The 17,741-nt window shown below is 44.9% G+C and overlaps 1 protein-coding gene across 1 annotated transcript in view; it reads right to left on the bottom strand.

The window, feature by feature from the left end:
* Positions 1 to 874: 874 nt before the first annotated feature.
* Positions 875 to 17,741, bottom strand: part of Rnaseh2b (ribonuclease H2 subunit B) — a 39,916-nt gene continuing 23,049 nt past the window's right edge. Inside the window, exons 6-12 of the mRNA XM_051160669.1 lie at positions 15,087 to 15,095; positions 14,332 to 14,396; positions 13,476 to 13,578; positions 10,992 to 11,073; positions 8,346 to 8,388; positions 3,258 to 3,338; positions 875 to 1,174 (exon numbers count right to left, since the gene is read on the bottom strand). Of these exons, the coding sequence (XP_051016626.1) occupies positions 1,061 to 1,174; positions 3,258 to 3,338; positions 8,346 to 8,388; positions 10,992 to 11,073; positions 13,476 to 13,578; positions 14,332 to 14,396; positions 15,087 to 15,095 (497 nt within the window). The 3' untranslated portion in view covers positions 875 to 1,060. The remainder of the gene's footprint in view (positions 1,175 to 3,257; positions 3,339 to 8,345; positions 8,389 to 10,991; positions 11,074 to 13,475; positions 13,579 to 14,331; positions 14,397 to 15,086; positions 15,096 to 17,741) is intronic.

Here is a 17,741-nt window from a genome sequence, read left to right as displayed (position 1 = left end):
TATATATATATATATATATATATATGAAAAAATACATTTTTTTTTTTTTTTTTTTTTTTTGGTTTTTTGAGACAGCATTTCTCTGTGTAGCCTTCACTGTCACTTTGTAGACCAGGCTGGCTTCGAACTCACAGCGATCCGCCTACCTCTGCCTCCGGAGTGGTGGGATTAAAGGCGTGAGCTACCACTGCCCAGCTGAAAATCGTATTTTTTAACCACAGCAGAATCCTGTTCTTCTGGCTCTTACACTCTTTCTTCCCCTTTTTCCTGATGAGCCCCGAGCCTTGGGTCCAGGAGTTGTGTAGAAAAGTGATTACTAAATAATTAAATGCCCAAATGATTGAAAATTATACTGCAATTTAAAAAAGTATTCATGTATTTATTTTTGGCAGTGCCAGCGACTGAAGCCAGGGCCTCCAGCACGAAAGGGAAGAGCTTCCATCCCCACCACCTGATCTGCACCTGGGCCTTCACAAGCCTGTTTATGAGTACCCAGGAGGCTGGGGAAACACTCACAAAAAGGCAGTGTATAAAAAGCAACAAAATCATTGTAGAGTTGTTGAAAATATTTTTATTCTAAGAAAATTATCTAGTTGTGTCTGCATAATGGAAAAGTGAGAGACTGCAAATTTTATTTCTAAACCTCTCCCCCTTTTTTTCACAAAGAACATGAATTCATACAAACAAAATTATGGCTACTTATAAGATTTACCAGAATGAACAGTTTTGGTACCCAGTTTATCAGTTGAAGCCACACAGGGCAGAGCAGAGCCTAGCTGGCCACCACTCACGCCTTTCCAACGAGGCTGTGACTCTGAAGCTCCATTCACTCTCATCACAGCAACCATTCCAAAGCCCCGCAGTAACTCACAGTTACTTTCCCAGAGTTGGTTAATACAGCAGTCAAACTCCAGCAAGTACTGGCAACATGTGAAAAGCACCTGTCCGTTTTCAGCGTAGTGACTTAGGGTGGGGCTGGCAGGAGCAAGAGGAGGGAAGACAGGACAAGCAAGAGGCAAGCGTCTTTTTCAGCTTCATTGGATTTTTTATTTTCAACGCTTCAAATCTTTCCAGTTTTTTTATTTTTTGCACCAAAAAAAGCATCGATACTTTTCATTCCACTCTTGTCAACTTTAGCCAAAGCCTTCTGAGCTGCAGTCATTTTGCTATTTTTCTGTTAATAAAAATAAAAAGAGATTTGGAATATTTGTAAATCATCACACATGCAAATCACATGCCTGTGAGTCTGGGTTCAGTGGGGACGTGAGCAGTGGGGTGAAAACAAGCCTGCTACCTACTCAGAACTCGAACATACTAGCCAATTCCTGCTGAGGAAACGTGGCTCATTCTGATTCCCCCTGAGGAACATTTTGAGGGTGCACTTAATGAAATAATGCAGACAACGGGGGCAACACCAGCAGCACGTAGCCTGTGCTATTTACCCAGTGAAGAATTCACACCAACTCACTGTGATTTTTGTTGTTGCTCTACAGGAAAGCAAGAACAGCACTGTCATATTTAAAAGATGGCCTGCAAGGCAGAGTACTCCAGGCTGCAGCCTAGCTGTCCCAGTATAGTGCAAGAAGAAAACGCCTTCCAAAGCTCACTCTATACCACTCTGCCCTCTAAGTTCCCACCTCGTCCCAGTCTCTTCTCTGGCTTCTATTAAGTTTGTGCTAGAAGATGGTAGCAACAGAGATGACGTTACCTGCCTGTCACGGCTTGCTGGTAAGAAGTATCGGTGATGCAGGTAAGTACAGACTGTGCTAACACAGAGTCTGTCTCCTGGGAGCTCAGGACAAGTGCGTGCTCACGAATCCTCATGTGCTCTGCACCATCTCACATCTGGCCCCTTGTTCTGTCCCTTGTAATTTGGTGGGCTTCATATCTGGCTGGGTGGTAAGCTGCCCCATGCATGTAACTGTCAGCCTGGCCCAGTGTTCTGCGCTCACTGCTGCTATGGTGGGGTAGAACCACTGGGCAGTGAAGTGGCCTTTCTGTAGAAGATGGGGCAGAAAAATTTCCACCAGAGAAATCCACAATGTCCCCATGTATACAGAACACTGTATTAAAATTGGAATTTCTTCTGCTATTAAAGCCCAAGGAATAAAATTTAATAAAAAGATATAAGGACTATACATTGCTAAAATCTAAATGGGAGTTAATGCTCTTGGGCTGGGGAAGCATAAAGAAAAAATGGAAAAATCATAAATGTAAATTATATACCTAACCTCAGGAAAAAATTTACAATTGTTAAAAGAAAAAAATCAAGAAAAAAAGTTAAAAACACACTGGGATTTTCTTATGCCCTGCATGCATTATGAAAAGAATTACTAGCCTTAATTTAGACTAAATTCTCATAGATCAACAGCGCTGTCACAACACAGAAACCAGCAAGGCTCACAACTGACAGTCTGTACAAATGCAAAGGGCCAACGGGCACTGCAGAAAAGCAGACGTTTCTAGTTAAGGAAATGTCTTCAAGAATAAAAGTAACACTCAGCGCAGGCAGAGATGCAGGACACCGCTGGCGGCGTCCAGGAGTTAGAGCTGCCCTGCAGTTCTGGAAAGCATTTTAGCTGTCTGCTTCAATCGCCGGAACAGACTGCTGCTCTCTGCACTGGGAGTCTTCTAAACTGTGGGTAATGAAGTGGTCAGCGGAGGGCTAAATACGAGTGCCGTCCTTTCACCAAAGCAAGCAAACCTTGGGTGATAACCTGAATGTCCCAACACAGGAAGGAAGAGAATCCCATGACTGCGTGCACGAGCCCTGTGGTGAGGGAGGTGGGATGGCCCACACTCTCATAATGCTAACTGAAGGGCACATTATTCATGACTCATGTGTAAAACAAAACCCATCAAGAACTGTTACTCAGCAGCCATCTGTGGGGTGAGTGTGCATGCTAGACCTGAGCGGTTTGTTATTTACTATAGTTTCTGGGAACCTTCTAGGCGGTAGGATTGAAAACAAACTCCTGGAGAAGTCGCTCCCCTCTCATCCACTGCTCCATGGACACACAGTAAAATGCAGGCCCTTTCTGGACGAATGTGCCTTTTCTTGGATTTGCAAAATGTTATTAATCTAACTCGTTCACTACCGTGAACAATTCTGAATCAATTAGGGTGATAGAAACGCAAGTTTATCATTTTTCCTGGTCAATAGTGTAAGTGCAGCCAACAGTGCGGCCTTCCCTGGAAACATGCAAGGCCGTGGGGGCTGTGCAGCAGCCACTCCCTGTGTACCAGGACACACATACCTTGCCGGTCTTCAAGTCTTTAGTGTTAAACTTAGTGTAATCTTCTTTTGCTTCTACAGGCTCGTCTGATAACTTTAGTTTCTGCAATGTTAGAGCAGCGAAGCGTGTCAGACACAGCCCTCTCAACATCCATTCTAAACAAACACACCCTGGGGAGCCGCGCTTTACAGACTCCTTTACGTGTTGACAAGCACCTCAGGGGCTAATCCTAATCCACAAGTGTCTCCAAGCAGTGAGGACAGGTCTAGGCTCCATCAGTCCCTCAATGACATAAACTGGTAGGGTTTTTTGTTTTTGTTTTCTTGTATGTAGCAGGCACTATGGGTTTCTAGGTAGTTATAGACTGCAAGGACACCTGAGGGATCAACTAAAAGGCATAGAAGTTGGAGATAAAATCCCCCGCGAGGCCCTCTGCCAGGCCCAGGCCGCTCCCTTCAGCCCTGGCTGGTTCTAATGCCCACTAGTGGACACAGGCAGCGTTGTCCCAGCACCACCAACTCTGCACAGCTTCCTGTTCTGCTTTATCGACCCGTTCAGCTTCCCCATACATCCACAGACACCCCCAGCCCAGGGCACCGAAACAAACTCTCCAGGAGGTAAGCAGAGGATATGGAGCTAGATCTCAAACTAAACACAAAACAAACCAAAGCAAGAAACCAACCAAAACCAACCTAACCGAAATTCATCTATTTATTACTTGCATACATGTGTGGGTATGTGCATGCCACAGCGCGCACACTGTGAAAGAGAAAGGACCACTTGAGGAAACTGACTCTCTGCTTTTACTACACACACCCAAAGATCACTCTCAAGAACTCTCAACTGGCAGCAAGCGTCTTTATCCCCTGAGTCATCTTGCTGCCCCTTCTGCCTCATGTTTTCTCAAAATGACATTTGTGTGTGTGTGTGTGTGCGCGCGCGCGTGTGTGTGTGTGAATCTCAGTCTTCATACACACTCTGTCCATTAGGCCCAATGCAGCTAAGTCAAACCGTCATATGTTTTCACCATTCATGGACTCCCTTTGCCCGTACGCAGGTGAGAGCTTAAGGGCTGTGCTCTTAATATATCAAGCGATCATAATGAAGAACGGCAGCCACACCACAGTCTTCACAGAGAAAGCAGAGGCGAATGGATGGGCCTTGCTGCTGTGCAGAGGGCAGATGGCATGGTGATCACAACTGGGGCTTACACAGGCCTGTAAACTCTTCTGAAAAAACCAGATGCACACACGGCAGCAGCAGTGCCTGAGAAACACAGACGCACCCCCAATTCCTCCTTCACAGCCCACAGGACACAAGGTAAAGAGACGCTTGAATTTCTGAAATGCCAAAAGAAACAGGAGGGATTCTCTTGGCCATAGCGCAATCTCTAGCAAAGGGTGGATTACTACTCAGTGACAGCCCACCAGCACAAAGTAACTGGAAGGATGCCAGGTGTGGTGGCACACACCTGCGATCCTGGCACTTGAGAGGATGAGGCAAGTGGATTGTCATGAGTTCAGGGTCAACCTGGGCTACAGAGTGAGCTACAGTCCAGCTTGAACGACTGAATGAGACTCTGTCTCAAAAGATAAATCAAAAGAATGCACCTCCCTGGCCAGGTTGGTATGGAGGCGCACATGAACTAGACAGGCCTTCAGCCAGAAGAGCAGAGCTGGCAGCTGCCAATATGAAAGTTGAACCTGAAGTCACGGAGATGTTTGCATCCCTTCTCTATGGCAAGTGTTCCTCCACTGACTCAGGGTAGGGTGTGCAGGTGCTCAGAGAACTGGCAGAAGTGGCAGAAGTTAGGAACAGGACAGAATCACTCAAGATTAGTATTGTCCTTCGCCTTGACCAATGAAAGTTCTCTTTAAAGCAATCTGGCCAATGTAGCCTCATGGTGCTGAGTCAAGGTGTTGAAAACAAATGGCTATTGAGTGCTCAGCCTTAAATGGGATCCCACATCTCTATGAGGCTCAGAGAACATCACTGAAAGGGGGGAAACCATGAGAGAGCTAGCCCACTGAGAGGCAGGCCATGAGCCTGGCTTACATGCATTGCACGCCTGTGGCACTCACGAGCTCACAACAGCTGCACTAACCTGGAAGGAGAGTGAACAAGACACAGCCAGGGAACATTCACTCCTAGATGGAGACAGACCCGTGGCTCCCATTCCCACCCTAGTTAACTAATGGGAATTGGGGGCTTTGAGGAGAAAAGAAGTAACTATCTTCAGGTGATGTAGCAATTGGTTGCAGGGGTTGACTCCACATTGGGGGTGGGGGCTGGTTAAACCTAATGGGCTACAAAGTAAAACCAAAACCAAAATAAAAAGACAAGAGAGTAAGGGTGGGGATTGGTGGAAAGAGGGGGGATTTGTAGCAGTGAGGGAGGTTGAGAGGGTAGCGGGAGTGCCAGCAGAATATATTATGTACAAGCACGAAATTGTCAAGGAATAAATTAATTTAAAAACATATCACAGAGAGGTGGCATTATAAAGCACTTGGACATGCCTCATTTCACTGAAAAGTCAAACATAAAAATCTACTGTTCGTTGCTGGTACATAAGACAAGGACATCATCATACAAACACTTAACATGTTCTAAGAGAAAAGGTGCTTTAAAAGCTCAAATCTACACAAAACACTAATTCAAGTGCTTATCTTCTGCACGTGACTAGTTTGTACGCTAATTCTGGCATAATTTTGCTAGATACACTGGGAAATAAGGGGATGTAATATTTCTATTATTTGGTATTTAAAAGTCTGAATCATTATGGACTGGGAAGCTGGTACAAAAGAACTGAATAAAATAATAGAAACAGAACCCTTTATAACTACACGCACAGATTCCTGAAAACAAGCACTCATATCTTATGAAACAAGTCAACTCCTGGGCACAAATAGGAAGGTCAGAGGCCAGAGACATCCTGTGATGTTTTTGTTTTTGTTTGTTTGTTTGGTGGACCACACAGGATTCTCTGTGTAGTCCTGGCTGTCCTGAAAGTCTAGCCTCAAACTCAGAGTTCCATCTGCCTCTGTCTCCAGAGTGCTAGGACTAAAAGCGTGCACCACCATGCTTAGCTATGTTAAACTACACTATATTATCCAGTACAGTGTGCCCTCTGAACACCAGAATCCCCAGGACACACAGGGAGTAGGGAGCTACAAACAAGCTAGGACCAGGCTGAGGCTCAGGAGCATGAGATGCTGAGTTCTAAACATTTTGGCAGAGTAAGGCCCACAGGTCAAATGCAGCCAACCATGGGTTTTATGAAAAGAATTCTCTTGAAGCACAGCTTTGCTGTGTGTTGTGGCTGTGCCCTCACTAAGCACCTGAGCTGAGCAGTCTCACCACCGTCTGTTCAGGAAACCCAAAGTCACGTGTGCTTTAGTCTTACCACTGTCTTAAGTCAGTGGTTCTCAATCTGTGGGTCACAACCCTTTGGCGGGGGGTGGGGGGGGGCTCGACCAACCATATTTACATTACAATTCATAACAGTAGCAAAATTATAGTAGTGAAATATACAGTGAAAATAATCTTATGGTTGACGGCCACCACAACACAAGGAACTGTCAAGGGCTGTGGTGTTGGGAAGGTTGAGAAGCACTTCCAGCTGATGCACTTCCGGCTTCCCGGAAAAGCTTCTAAAGCTGCCGCCACCTGGGATGAGCAAACAGGACAGGAAGAGGTCCTGAGCACGCTGGCCAGCCTGAAGGGTCAAACAATGAACACTGGGGGCGTGTGAGCCACAGCATGCTATACTCAAGGCATCCGGACTCTGCTGTAGTGTTATACACCCAAGGGTGTGTGCCTGATCCCGTCTTGGAGGGGCACATAGGGACCTAGGATGTGGCCAGCACTGTGAGGCAGGCTACAGTTGTGACCAGGTGTAGCCAATACCTGGACACCTTCTCCATCTGGATCCGAGAAATTAACACAAGCTGTGGAGGAGTTGGGGTGGCAATTCTGAGGATTTCTGGAAGAGTGAAAGGGGTCCCAAGAAGGTCGGGGAGACAGATGTTTGACATGCTAATAAGAGAAGTGGAGTTAGGTCTCCAGCACCTCACAACAAAGGGGATGCAGTGATACATGCTTGCAACACTGGCACCGGGGAGACAGAAACACACAGATCCCTCGGGTTTGTTTGATAGCCAGTCTGACATACTTGGTGAGCTCCAGGCCAGTAAGAGACAATGACAATCAAATAGGAAAACAAGGGGGACGGTGTTTCCAGAAGGACTGTCCCTTGGCCTTCACATGCACATGTGTACATGTGCACATACACCTGCATGTACGCATGAACACAAACACATAAAGAATTCCTAGTAAACAGATGACAAACATACTCAATGCTCATTTCAAAGTGAAGAGCCCAGGTCAGTCTTTTTTCAAAGGATTCTTTATGTTAGAAAAATTATGCTCTGTGCCCCCTTTGTGCCAGTGACAATTAAATTTGACGAAATGACTTTCAGCTCTATGTAGAGTCAATGCAAGGAGATTTCAGCCAGCATGGCTGGCAGACACCTGTAATCCCAGACTTGGGAGGCTGAGTCAGCAGAACTAAGTTCAAGGTCAGCCTGAGCCATATAATGACACCCTATCTCAAGTAGAATAAATAAATAGATAAATAAAAATTAAAAATTCATTATATATCTGTAATGAATTTTTAAGGACTTATTTTATTTTTATTTATGTGTATGTGTGTATGCAACGATGTGCGCAGGTGCTCACCGAGGCCAAAGAGGACATCAAATCCCTGGAGCTGAAGCTATAGGCGGTTGTAAGCCACCTACTATGGGTGCTGGGAACTGACCACTGGTTCTCTGCAAAGGGAGCAGGAGCAAGCTCTTATAGTTATTGATCCAGACTGCCAGCCCCACCTATATATGTTTGACAAAGGTGTCTTGTTAAACCAACTTGTTTTTCACCATCCAGAAAAAATATACAAATGAAAACAGTCATACAATTCAGAGTTCAAGTAAACCCATGTCATGCAAGATAGATTCTATCCACTTTAAAATAGAATAGAAAAGGCTTATGTGATGGTTACAAACACAAGTATTTCTCTAAGTCTCAAAAGACACCTTGGTCACATTTTCTTACCTTGGATGGAGGGTGTGGCAATGAGGCTGGAGGTTCTGGAAGCCTAAGGAAGTTAAAAAGGAATCATGGTCAGGGCTTCCCATAGACAAAGGGAGGCTGGGCCAAGGCATAGGAGTCTCGTCTGGTGAAGAGCCCTGAGCTCCACATACATCCTGCTCCCTGAAGTGAAGGCAGTCTCACGGAATGAACGAAACCTTGCCCTCACGTCCCTACACTAGAGACATCTGAGCAGAAGCACACAGTTAGAGCCCATTGGTTTAAGTGAGTTGCTTTGCTTTCACCTCCATGACTGCATTTGGCAGAGGAACATTTTGTTTCTTCAGAAATAACAATGTTAGCATTTACTTAAAAGTGAAAAGTGTTGCTGAAGGACAGATAATCAGGACTGCAATTATGGAGGATCATTGCATCAACAGCTGGGTGGATCTTCATAAGAACATTTGGACTGTCAAGTTTGTGGGGTTGATAACTGTATCTATTGTTAAAGTTAAACTGTGTACAATTTTTAGCTTAAATAGAAAGGGGGACCTTGTAGAAGAATTTTAATTGAGAACATGGCTGCTCTGGCAAGGGACCAGATCCAAAGACCTTCTAGGTGTGTGTGATCTGGCTGGAATACAAACACACCTTTACTCTAGGAGGCAGAGGCAAGCAGATCTGAGTTCAAGGCCAACCTGATATAGATCAGGTATCAGGTAAAGAAAAGCTTAGGTTCAGGCCTGGTGGTACACACCTTTAATCCCAAACAAATGAAAGTAAAGTTAGTTGGTAGAAGGAAGCAACCATGTTTGTAAGTGATGTCTAATCGAGTGGCTGAAAAAGAAAGTGATGAATCAGAGAAGATTTGACAGAATAGGATACACCCAACTCTCAAGAGAAGAGAGAGGAAAGGAAAGCTATTTAAGGGGCAATGGGAAAGGAGGAAGGGAGGGAGGGAGGGAGCACAGTTAGTTTTACTGGGATGGTAATATGGAGACAGATTGCAGAGAGAACTTAGGTGAAGAATGAATGAGGCACAGAATGAGAAGAAGCCAGGAGATGAGAGCAGATTGTTGAGTTAGTTTGAGGCCAAATAGAGCAATTCAGGTGCCAGGAGAAAAGCCAGATCCAGAACAGCTGAATTGACCCAGCCAGCCCAGAGCTCAGAAAGAACAAGGAAGGGTGAGCTTATTAAGCAGTAAGTCTCAGAGGCTGAAACATTCTAGGCCTAGGTTATATTGTACAGAGGCTAGAAACTTCCAGGGCTAAGCCTAGGTTAGCAGACAGAGGCAGTAATCCTCTGAGACAACAATTGAAGCAGGCAAATAAAAGTTCATTTTACAGAAAAGTGCTGTAACTGTTGGGGAAAGCCACATGAACATATCTCTCTGTCAAATAGTGTAGTTTTCATTATCTTTCACCCAAAATATTTAACCCAAATTTCAGTGGAAAGAGAAGAATCAACAAAAATAATGTAAAGGAAACAAATTCCTCTATCAAGTCACACAGCTGGAAAGTCCAGATGACTGTCAAGCAGAGAGACAGTTAGTAAAAGCAAGCTTCCCACACCCCTAACTAGTAAGGACACCAGCTTCCGCTACAGTGTTTTGAAGTAGGGGAACTGGCTAGTTTTTTATTATGACAACATAGATCACCCAGGAAGAGGAACCTCAGCTGAAGAACTGCCTTGAACAGACTGTACCTGTAGGCATGTCTGTGAGGTGCTGTCTTGACTGATTAGAGAGGGCCCTGCCCACTGTGGGCAGCACCCCCCCCCAGGCAGGGTGGGCCCTGAATGTGTAAGAAAGTTCCATAAGCAAGCCAATAAGTGGTGTTTCTTACTAGCATGGCTTCTGCTCCAGGTCCCTGGCCAGGCTTCGCTTGGAAATGGACTGTAACAGGTAGGACAAAATAACCTTTTCCTTCCAAGGTTGGTTTTGGTTAGTAGTATATCACAGCAACAGAGAGCAAACTAGGACAGAGGGGCTGTAAGTAACAACTCTATTACTACCTATTACAGAGTAAAGAAGAAAAGGATTTAATCAGGACCAGGAAAAGCTATTAAACCATCACACACACAAAGCTTTAATACCAATTACTAATATCTTGAAAAGTAACAAGAAAAAGCCTTTTATTTATTTATTTTTATTTTTTTTAAGAAAAAGTCTTTTTAAAAATATATATTAAAGATCTTTATAAAGGAAGGCTACAAGTCATGTGATCCTGAAGACCAGCCACTCTTGCAGCCCTTCAAGACACTGCTCTGCAGTGAGCTGAGCACTCAGCATCATGAAGGTGCTTTTACATGCAATTTTTAAAACTATTACCATCTGCTTTTCACTGCCCATCTCTCTCTTAAAATGACCACAAAGAGCAAAATTAACTGCCATAAGGGATAAAATTTTAACATGTACATTTATTATGTACAGTTCTCTAAAACCATACAAAGCAGTAATTTTAACCCTAAGATTAATCTGCTGCAGTTTTCTTCCAAATCAAATCATTCTCCCTACTGTCTATTAAAAACAACTTCCAGTTCACACAGTAGAACACAGCTCAGGGATACAATCACACCACAACCTGCCATGCCATGCCACAGAGGAACCTACTGGCAGAAAGACGCACAAAGGAGCTTGTGAGTTAGGGCTGAAGATGAGTGACACTTACTTCAAGAACTTAGATAAATCATCACTTAATTCTTTAGGGATGTAATCAGAGATCAGCCCATGGGCATATCGAACATAATCTTCTGGAAGAAACAGAATAGGGAATGAAAGAAAAATAATTAGTAAGAATTATAGTGGTTTGAGTCAAATTGATTCAAGTTCAAATTCTTGCTCTCTGAAATTCATTTAAACTCTAGTTTCAGCTTCTGCCCTGGTGAACAGGGATATTAAGACCTTCCTATCAGTGGAGGAAAAATACAGTAGATGAGATACAATATGGGATGCTGTCACAGAGGCAATGCACAGTGCATGGCCCTAAATACCACTTTGCAAATCAAAGACACTCGGGCCAGTTTTCTTAATTGAAGTCCCAAACAACCAAAATCACAAGCCAGCTGTAACAGCATCAACTATTTGCATCTCTTTTTTTTATGGATCCATAAACTTGCTTCAATAAAATAGAAAGCTAATTATTGAACAAGGGCACATGAAGTACAAATCTGTGTCCAGGTTCGCTCCTGCCTTCAAATTAAGGGAGGCAAGTGTCTCAGGATTACTTTAAAAATGGCAGGCTGGTCTTCAACCACAGAATTCAGATGATGCAAAACTGAAATTTTTTATCAAACTCTCCTTAAAATGTGCTGGGATTCTGGGTAGTAGTTATTCAGTGCAGGTATGAAGAGCCAAACTATTGTGAAAAAGCCACGACATGTCATTTGCTGCTTCTAATATCGCACTGCTGGAATCTGAAGTACTCTCCACAGGCTCATGCTCTTAGCACTTGTTTCTAGAGTGGGCGGCATTGGTCTGAAGGCTGTGGAGCCCGCGGGAGGTAAGGCCTGGCTGGTAGAGGTCATCAGTAGGGGAGGGTTTTGAAAGGGATGCCTGCTCTTGTTTCTGGCTCCACTCTCCACTTGCGACCACGTAGCACAAGCTCCTGCCATCTTGGATTGATCCACCTCTAACACTATATCTTTGCTCATCACGATGACACCTTTCTGAAGCCAGGAGCCAAAAGAACCTTTCTCCCTCGCTCCCTTCAGGTGCTTCTGTCACAGCCACACAAATGTAACTGATGCATACACCAAGAGAAAAGGGTGGGAACAGGAGCAGCAAAGTGCATCAAATGGGTTCGTGGCGGGACAGTAAGACCAGGTCAGCCAGAGCCTCTGCTGGGGAGTCCTGCTGCCAGCACTGTTCTCAGAGCAAGCCACTTATCAGCCAAGATAAGTCTGACTTTTAAAATCAGACAAGTCCATTTTTTAAATGAGAAGATCCCTCTAAATAATCTCTAACATCCCTCTTCCTACCTAAAAAATATAACTTACTCACTGATTGGCTGATCTATCCGTCCAGCAACCAACTTGACTCAATCCTTCCACTTGGTGAACTCAGCCCAGCAAGCTTGCTGCCCGCCACTCCCAGCAATAGCTATGCCTACAAGCAAGGTGCTGGAAAACAGACTGAAAGCCTACCTAAATGAGGGCCTCTCACAGCTGGTCCTTGGCTGTCTTGTAACTGACTGTTACTTTCATGCAGTGCTGGGGACTGCTCCCAGGGCCTCATGAGCCTTAGGCAACACTTGACTCATGAGCTATAGCCTGGGCAGATGTACTTATTTTGTTTATGGCTGATCTAAGAAATTGAGAGTTAGTTGTAACTCAGGACAAGTAAATACTGATTTGGATTTAAAGGTCAGAAGAATTTCTGTCCCACCACCGAAGAATCTGAGTTGCATTAATTTATTGTTTTTATTTAATTACACATAGAAAGATAAAAGGTAACTATACTGGAAAAAAACCAAAATAATGTACCTTAATAACCTAAAAGAAAAGGTGCCCCTAGTAAGATCTAGTCTTAAAATGAAAATTAGAAAGAGGGCTGAGGATGCAGTGTTGTAGAGTCTGCTAGCATGCCTGCGACTCCAGAGCCAGTTCTCAGATGGAGAAAGGAAAGAAGTGAAGGGAGATGAAAATATGAGCCAAACATTTGCCAAGTGAGTTAATTTTCACTACTAGAACATAAAGGGCTCTTTCAGGAGAAGTGAGGTCCACAGGGACTGTAAAGAGCTACCCCCCACTGGGACCATGAGACAGGATGACCTTCATTCAGGCCAAAGGGCGAAGGTCACGTGGTCTGAGATCCCCCATGAGCATTGCTCCAGCTTCACTGTTTGCTAGCTGGGAATCTGGCACAGCCTTGCCTCTTATGCCACGCCTGCTATACATGTCATTACACACACTTTGTAAAGAGTAGCAAGAGTGTTCAGAGTCACTATCACCATTAGCATAAAACACTGTTCACCAAACAAATGATTCAAGTCACAGTTAGTGACAGGTGCCATCCACGGCTGGAATCGGTCAGTGTCTGAGACCAGAAGAACCCCTGCCCACATCTGTGTGCCCACACAGGAGAACAGGGAGCTTCTGCAGTTTGAAACCCTCCAGGAGCAGACAGGTTAACTCAGTGTCAACCCACTGCTTACCTTCCTTGTCCCTGGAAACCTGATCCCCAGAGAAATATGCAGACTGTACCCGGGCTCCAACGTTCACATTATTGGCTTTCAATGCTGCCACAGTTTGGTTAACCTAGGAGGTAAACACAGGGACAAACTTTCAACTTAACTTCAGAATGCCAAGACTTCTCAGATGGCTTCTGGTCCACCTGATACCCAGGAAACATTTAAGCACCTAGGATTATCTTTGCCAGCTATATCTTTGAATAAAATGACTACATAGGCTCAAAAGCTTAGTCACCAAAGAGCGGACTCTGTAGAAGGATTAGGAGGCGTGGCCTTATTGGAGGAAGTTTGTTTTCAAAAGTCCATTGCCAGGCCCAGTCTCTGCTTCTCTGTGCTTATGGACTGGGATGTGGCTCTCAGCTACTGCTTCAGCACCATGCACGCTGCTATGCTCCCCACCATGATGATAATGGACTAAACCTCTGAAGGTACAAGCCAACCCTTAATTAAATACATTCTTTTGTAAGAGTTGCCCCGGTCATGGGGTCTCTTCAGAGCAACAGAACAGTGACTAAGACACCAGCTGTCAGAAGATGAAATGGCTGCACCGTTCAAGAAGTGGAGGCTCAGAGCTGAATGATCTCAGCACAAAGGCTTTCTGAGACCCACAGAGCATAGTGGGGGTGCTGTGAGGATGGAGAGAAACGACTCCCCCAGGTTATGTGAGCAACACCTAACAACAAGAGCTCCTGGCATCCCGGGCCAGGACCACGCAATCAAAGAAAACTGGGTTCTGATCAGCCTTGGATCCCACGGGCATGTTTTCTGGGTGTTCAGGGCGGCTGTGGATCTGATCCTGCGGGCTAGTCAGGCCACACACCTTTTTTGCCAGCCACTGCAAGGTCTTCTCTGGGCTATACTTGCAGTACTTCTTGTTGTTTACTTCTGCATTGCAGTAAAAGAGAAAAATAAGAACTTCAGTAATAATAAATTAGACAAAAGCCATACTTATATCACAAAATACATACACAAATTGGTAACTTAAAGACATTTCATAGCACTTTGTATTATTCAAAAACTCAAGATTTAAACCTGAGAACATACTTGAGATAGAAAAACAAACAAACAAACAAACAAACCCAGCAGAGTTGAGTGCCCCAGAAATCAACCACCAACAAGCCAACAGGACTTTAAGGGTTCCTCAACTCATACAAGCAACTCAGAAGAAAACAATTTTAAAAATGGGGCCACTGACATGCTAAGCAACCTTATTTTTTTCTGAGCAATTCACTCTGATGTTTTCAATAAAACACATCCCTTCACAATAAAAATGAAAATCCCAAAGTTGGGGTGGGAATCAAAGTAAGGCAGGCTGCTGGGAAATTCACTGTATATATTTGGGGTGGGGGTGGGGGGGGGGGGGTGGGGGTGGATCTACTGAGTGCTTCCCCAGTGGGATTAGTGAAGCGTAAAAGACAGACACATGTGCCTCTTGATGTCTTACCAATACAGTCAGGAGGATTTCCATTCATGGTGACCTCAGTGTGGTCCCTGACAGGGATGAAAGTTCCACCTCTTATAAATGATACTTCTCTCTTCACAATGCACCTGGCTTTATACACTGAGTCATTAAACCAGGACCTCCTGCGTAACACTTTTTATTTCCAGGCTCTCTTCTTCCTCCCGCCAGGCCTTCTCTACAGCCACGCAGGAGTCATGTTTATGACCACTGGAAAGCCTGTGGCCAGTGCAGACTCCACAGGGAGCCACACAGAATGAGCTCCCTTCTGCTCCCTCTGGGCCTCATGAAATAAAAACTGCTTTTCTAGGGTAGTTTATTGATGGCTATTAAATGCGGCTGAGCCTCAGCCTCAGTGTGTCTCCTCCCCAGTGCAGCAAGACAGGGAGGGGTCGCCCCACGGTCACCTCTGAGAATGTTACTGGCAACATAAGAAGCAAGGACATTCTGTCACATGCCTAAGAAGTCTTGCTCCTCGAGAGCCAGGACTGTCTGGCCACATGGCCCACTGCAGAACAATGCTATTAGCCTGGACTGCACTCCTCAGGAGGCCATCTCCCACCTAGTACACAAGTCAGACACTGTGACAACACAGCCTCACAATGAAAGCACACCAGTGACTTGTTAGAAGCTCCACTCACACCCGAAGATACTTTCCAGAAACCCTCAGGGCTCACATCTCCCATGAAAGGCTCGCCTCTGCTGCTTGCTTCTTTTGTTCTGATTTCCAGCATCCTGGAAGAACCCCACTTCCTGACATAGGCTCTCCTACCCATCCTGGGTGGAGTCAGACTGAGCTACCTGCCTGACTATGCACACCCAGCTTGTGTCATCACCTCGGGATATGACATCACTCTCAGAACCTGCTTCCTCCAATATAAAGGAAGTGGGGCTTCCCTAAGTGACTGTTGTGAACAGAGCAGGAGACAACACACATAAATCACAGTACAGTGTCTATCATACATTAAAAAAAAAAAAAGACAATGGCATTTGTGAACAGTAGCAGCAGGAACTGGCATTTCCTCAAGCTCTTTTCATATGCAAATCTCAGGTGAAAATTATTTTATCACTTTTTTTAGCTTAATCGTTTTTGTTTTGTTTTAGGAGACAGAGTTTCTTTGTGTAGCCTTGGCTGTCCTGGAACTAGCTCTGTAGACTGGGCTGGCCTTGAACTCAGAGAAATCTGTCTGCCTCTGCCTCCTGAGTGCTGGAATTATACATTATCACCACTGCCCTGAAAGTAACCTTAAAGTGACTCTTAAAGAGACCCCATTGGGCTAGGTGGTGGTGGCCCACGCCTTTAATCCCAGCACTTGGGAAACAGAGGCAGGTAGATCTCTGTAAGTTTGAGGCCAGCCTGGTCTACAGGGCGAATTCCAGAATAGTCAGGGCTATATAGAGAAACCCTGTGCCAAGAAACCAAACAAACAAAAAAGACAGATGGAGGGAGGGAGGGACGGTGGGAGGGAGAGAAAGAGACAGAAACAGAGACAGAGAGACAGAGACCCCATTGGAGTGACTTCAAGTAAACTGCCCAAAGCACTAGACTAGTAAACAAGACCAGTAGCATTCCCGCCCCAGCCTGGACCTCAGAGCAAGGAGGTCTCCCGACTCCAGCATTTCTGCTCAATGACTCTCCATGGAAACAGCCCCTCCAACATGGCACCCATTAAACTGGCTCCTTTGGTTTTCCACCTCCCAAGACTTCTTGGATTCTTTTTCCAACTCAGTTTCCTTTCACCTGAGGAAACCATAACCTTTCTCAACAAAGCTTAAAAAAAAAAAAAAAACCCAAAGGGCAGGGTAACACCGTAAATGAACCTCAGTAAGGCCACAGCAAAACAATTTACCTTCCCCCACAGACCATGTGTCCCTAGTTACTGGGGCTCAAATTATGGGACAGCACTATTCCTGCCTTGCCTGGATACCGCCTCTCTAGATAGACTGGGAGGTGGGAAGTGTGGATCCAATCAGAAGCCTTACCTTCTAGTGTGTGGTCAGAAATGACTTTTTTCAAGAACTAGACACTACGTAAGTGTTCTGACTAGACACCATGTAGGTGAACTGACTGACTAGACACTATGTAGGTGGACTGACTAGACACTATGTAGGTGGACTGACTGACTAGACACTATGTAGGTAAACTGACTGACTAGACACTATGTAGGTGGACTGACTAGACACTATGTAGGTGGACTGACTGACTAGACACTATGTAGGTGGACTGACTGACTAGACACTATGTAGGTGTGCTGACTGACTAGACACCATGTAGGTGGACTGACTAGACACTATGTAGGTGGACTGACTGACTAGACACTATGTAGGTGTGCTGACTGACTAGACACTATGTAGGTGGACTGACTGACTAGACACTATGTAGGTGGACTGACTAGACACTATGTAGGTGGACTGACTAGACACTATGTAGGTGGACTGACTGACTAGACACTGTGTAGGTGAACTGACTGACTAGACACTATGTAGGTGTGCTGACTAGACACTATGTAGGTGTACTGACTAGACACTATGTAGGTGGACTGACTGACTAGACACTGTGTAGGTGAACTGACTGACTAGACACTATGTAGGTGTGCTGACTGACTAGACACTATGTAGGTGTGCTGACTGACTAGACACTATGTAGGTGGACTGACTAGACACTATGTAGGTGGACTGACTGACTAGACACTATGTAGGTGGACTGACTGACTAGACACTATGTAGGTGAACTGACTGACTAGACACTGTGTAGGTGGACTGACTAGACA

The sequence above is a fragment of the Acomys russatus genome, chromosome 18 (genome assembly GCF_903995435.1).
Source record: "Acomys russatus chromosome 18, mAcoRus1.1, whole genome shotgun sequence".
Lineage (NCBI taxonomy): Eukaryota > Metazoa > Chordata > Mammalia > Rodentia > Muridae > Acomys > Acomys russatus.
This window is presented reverse-complemented; position numbering and strand designations above follow the sequence as displayed.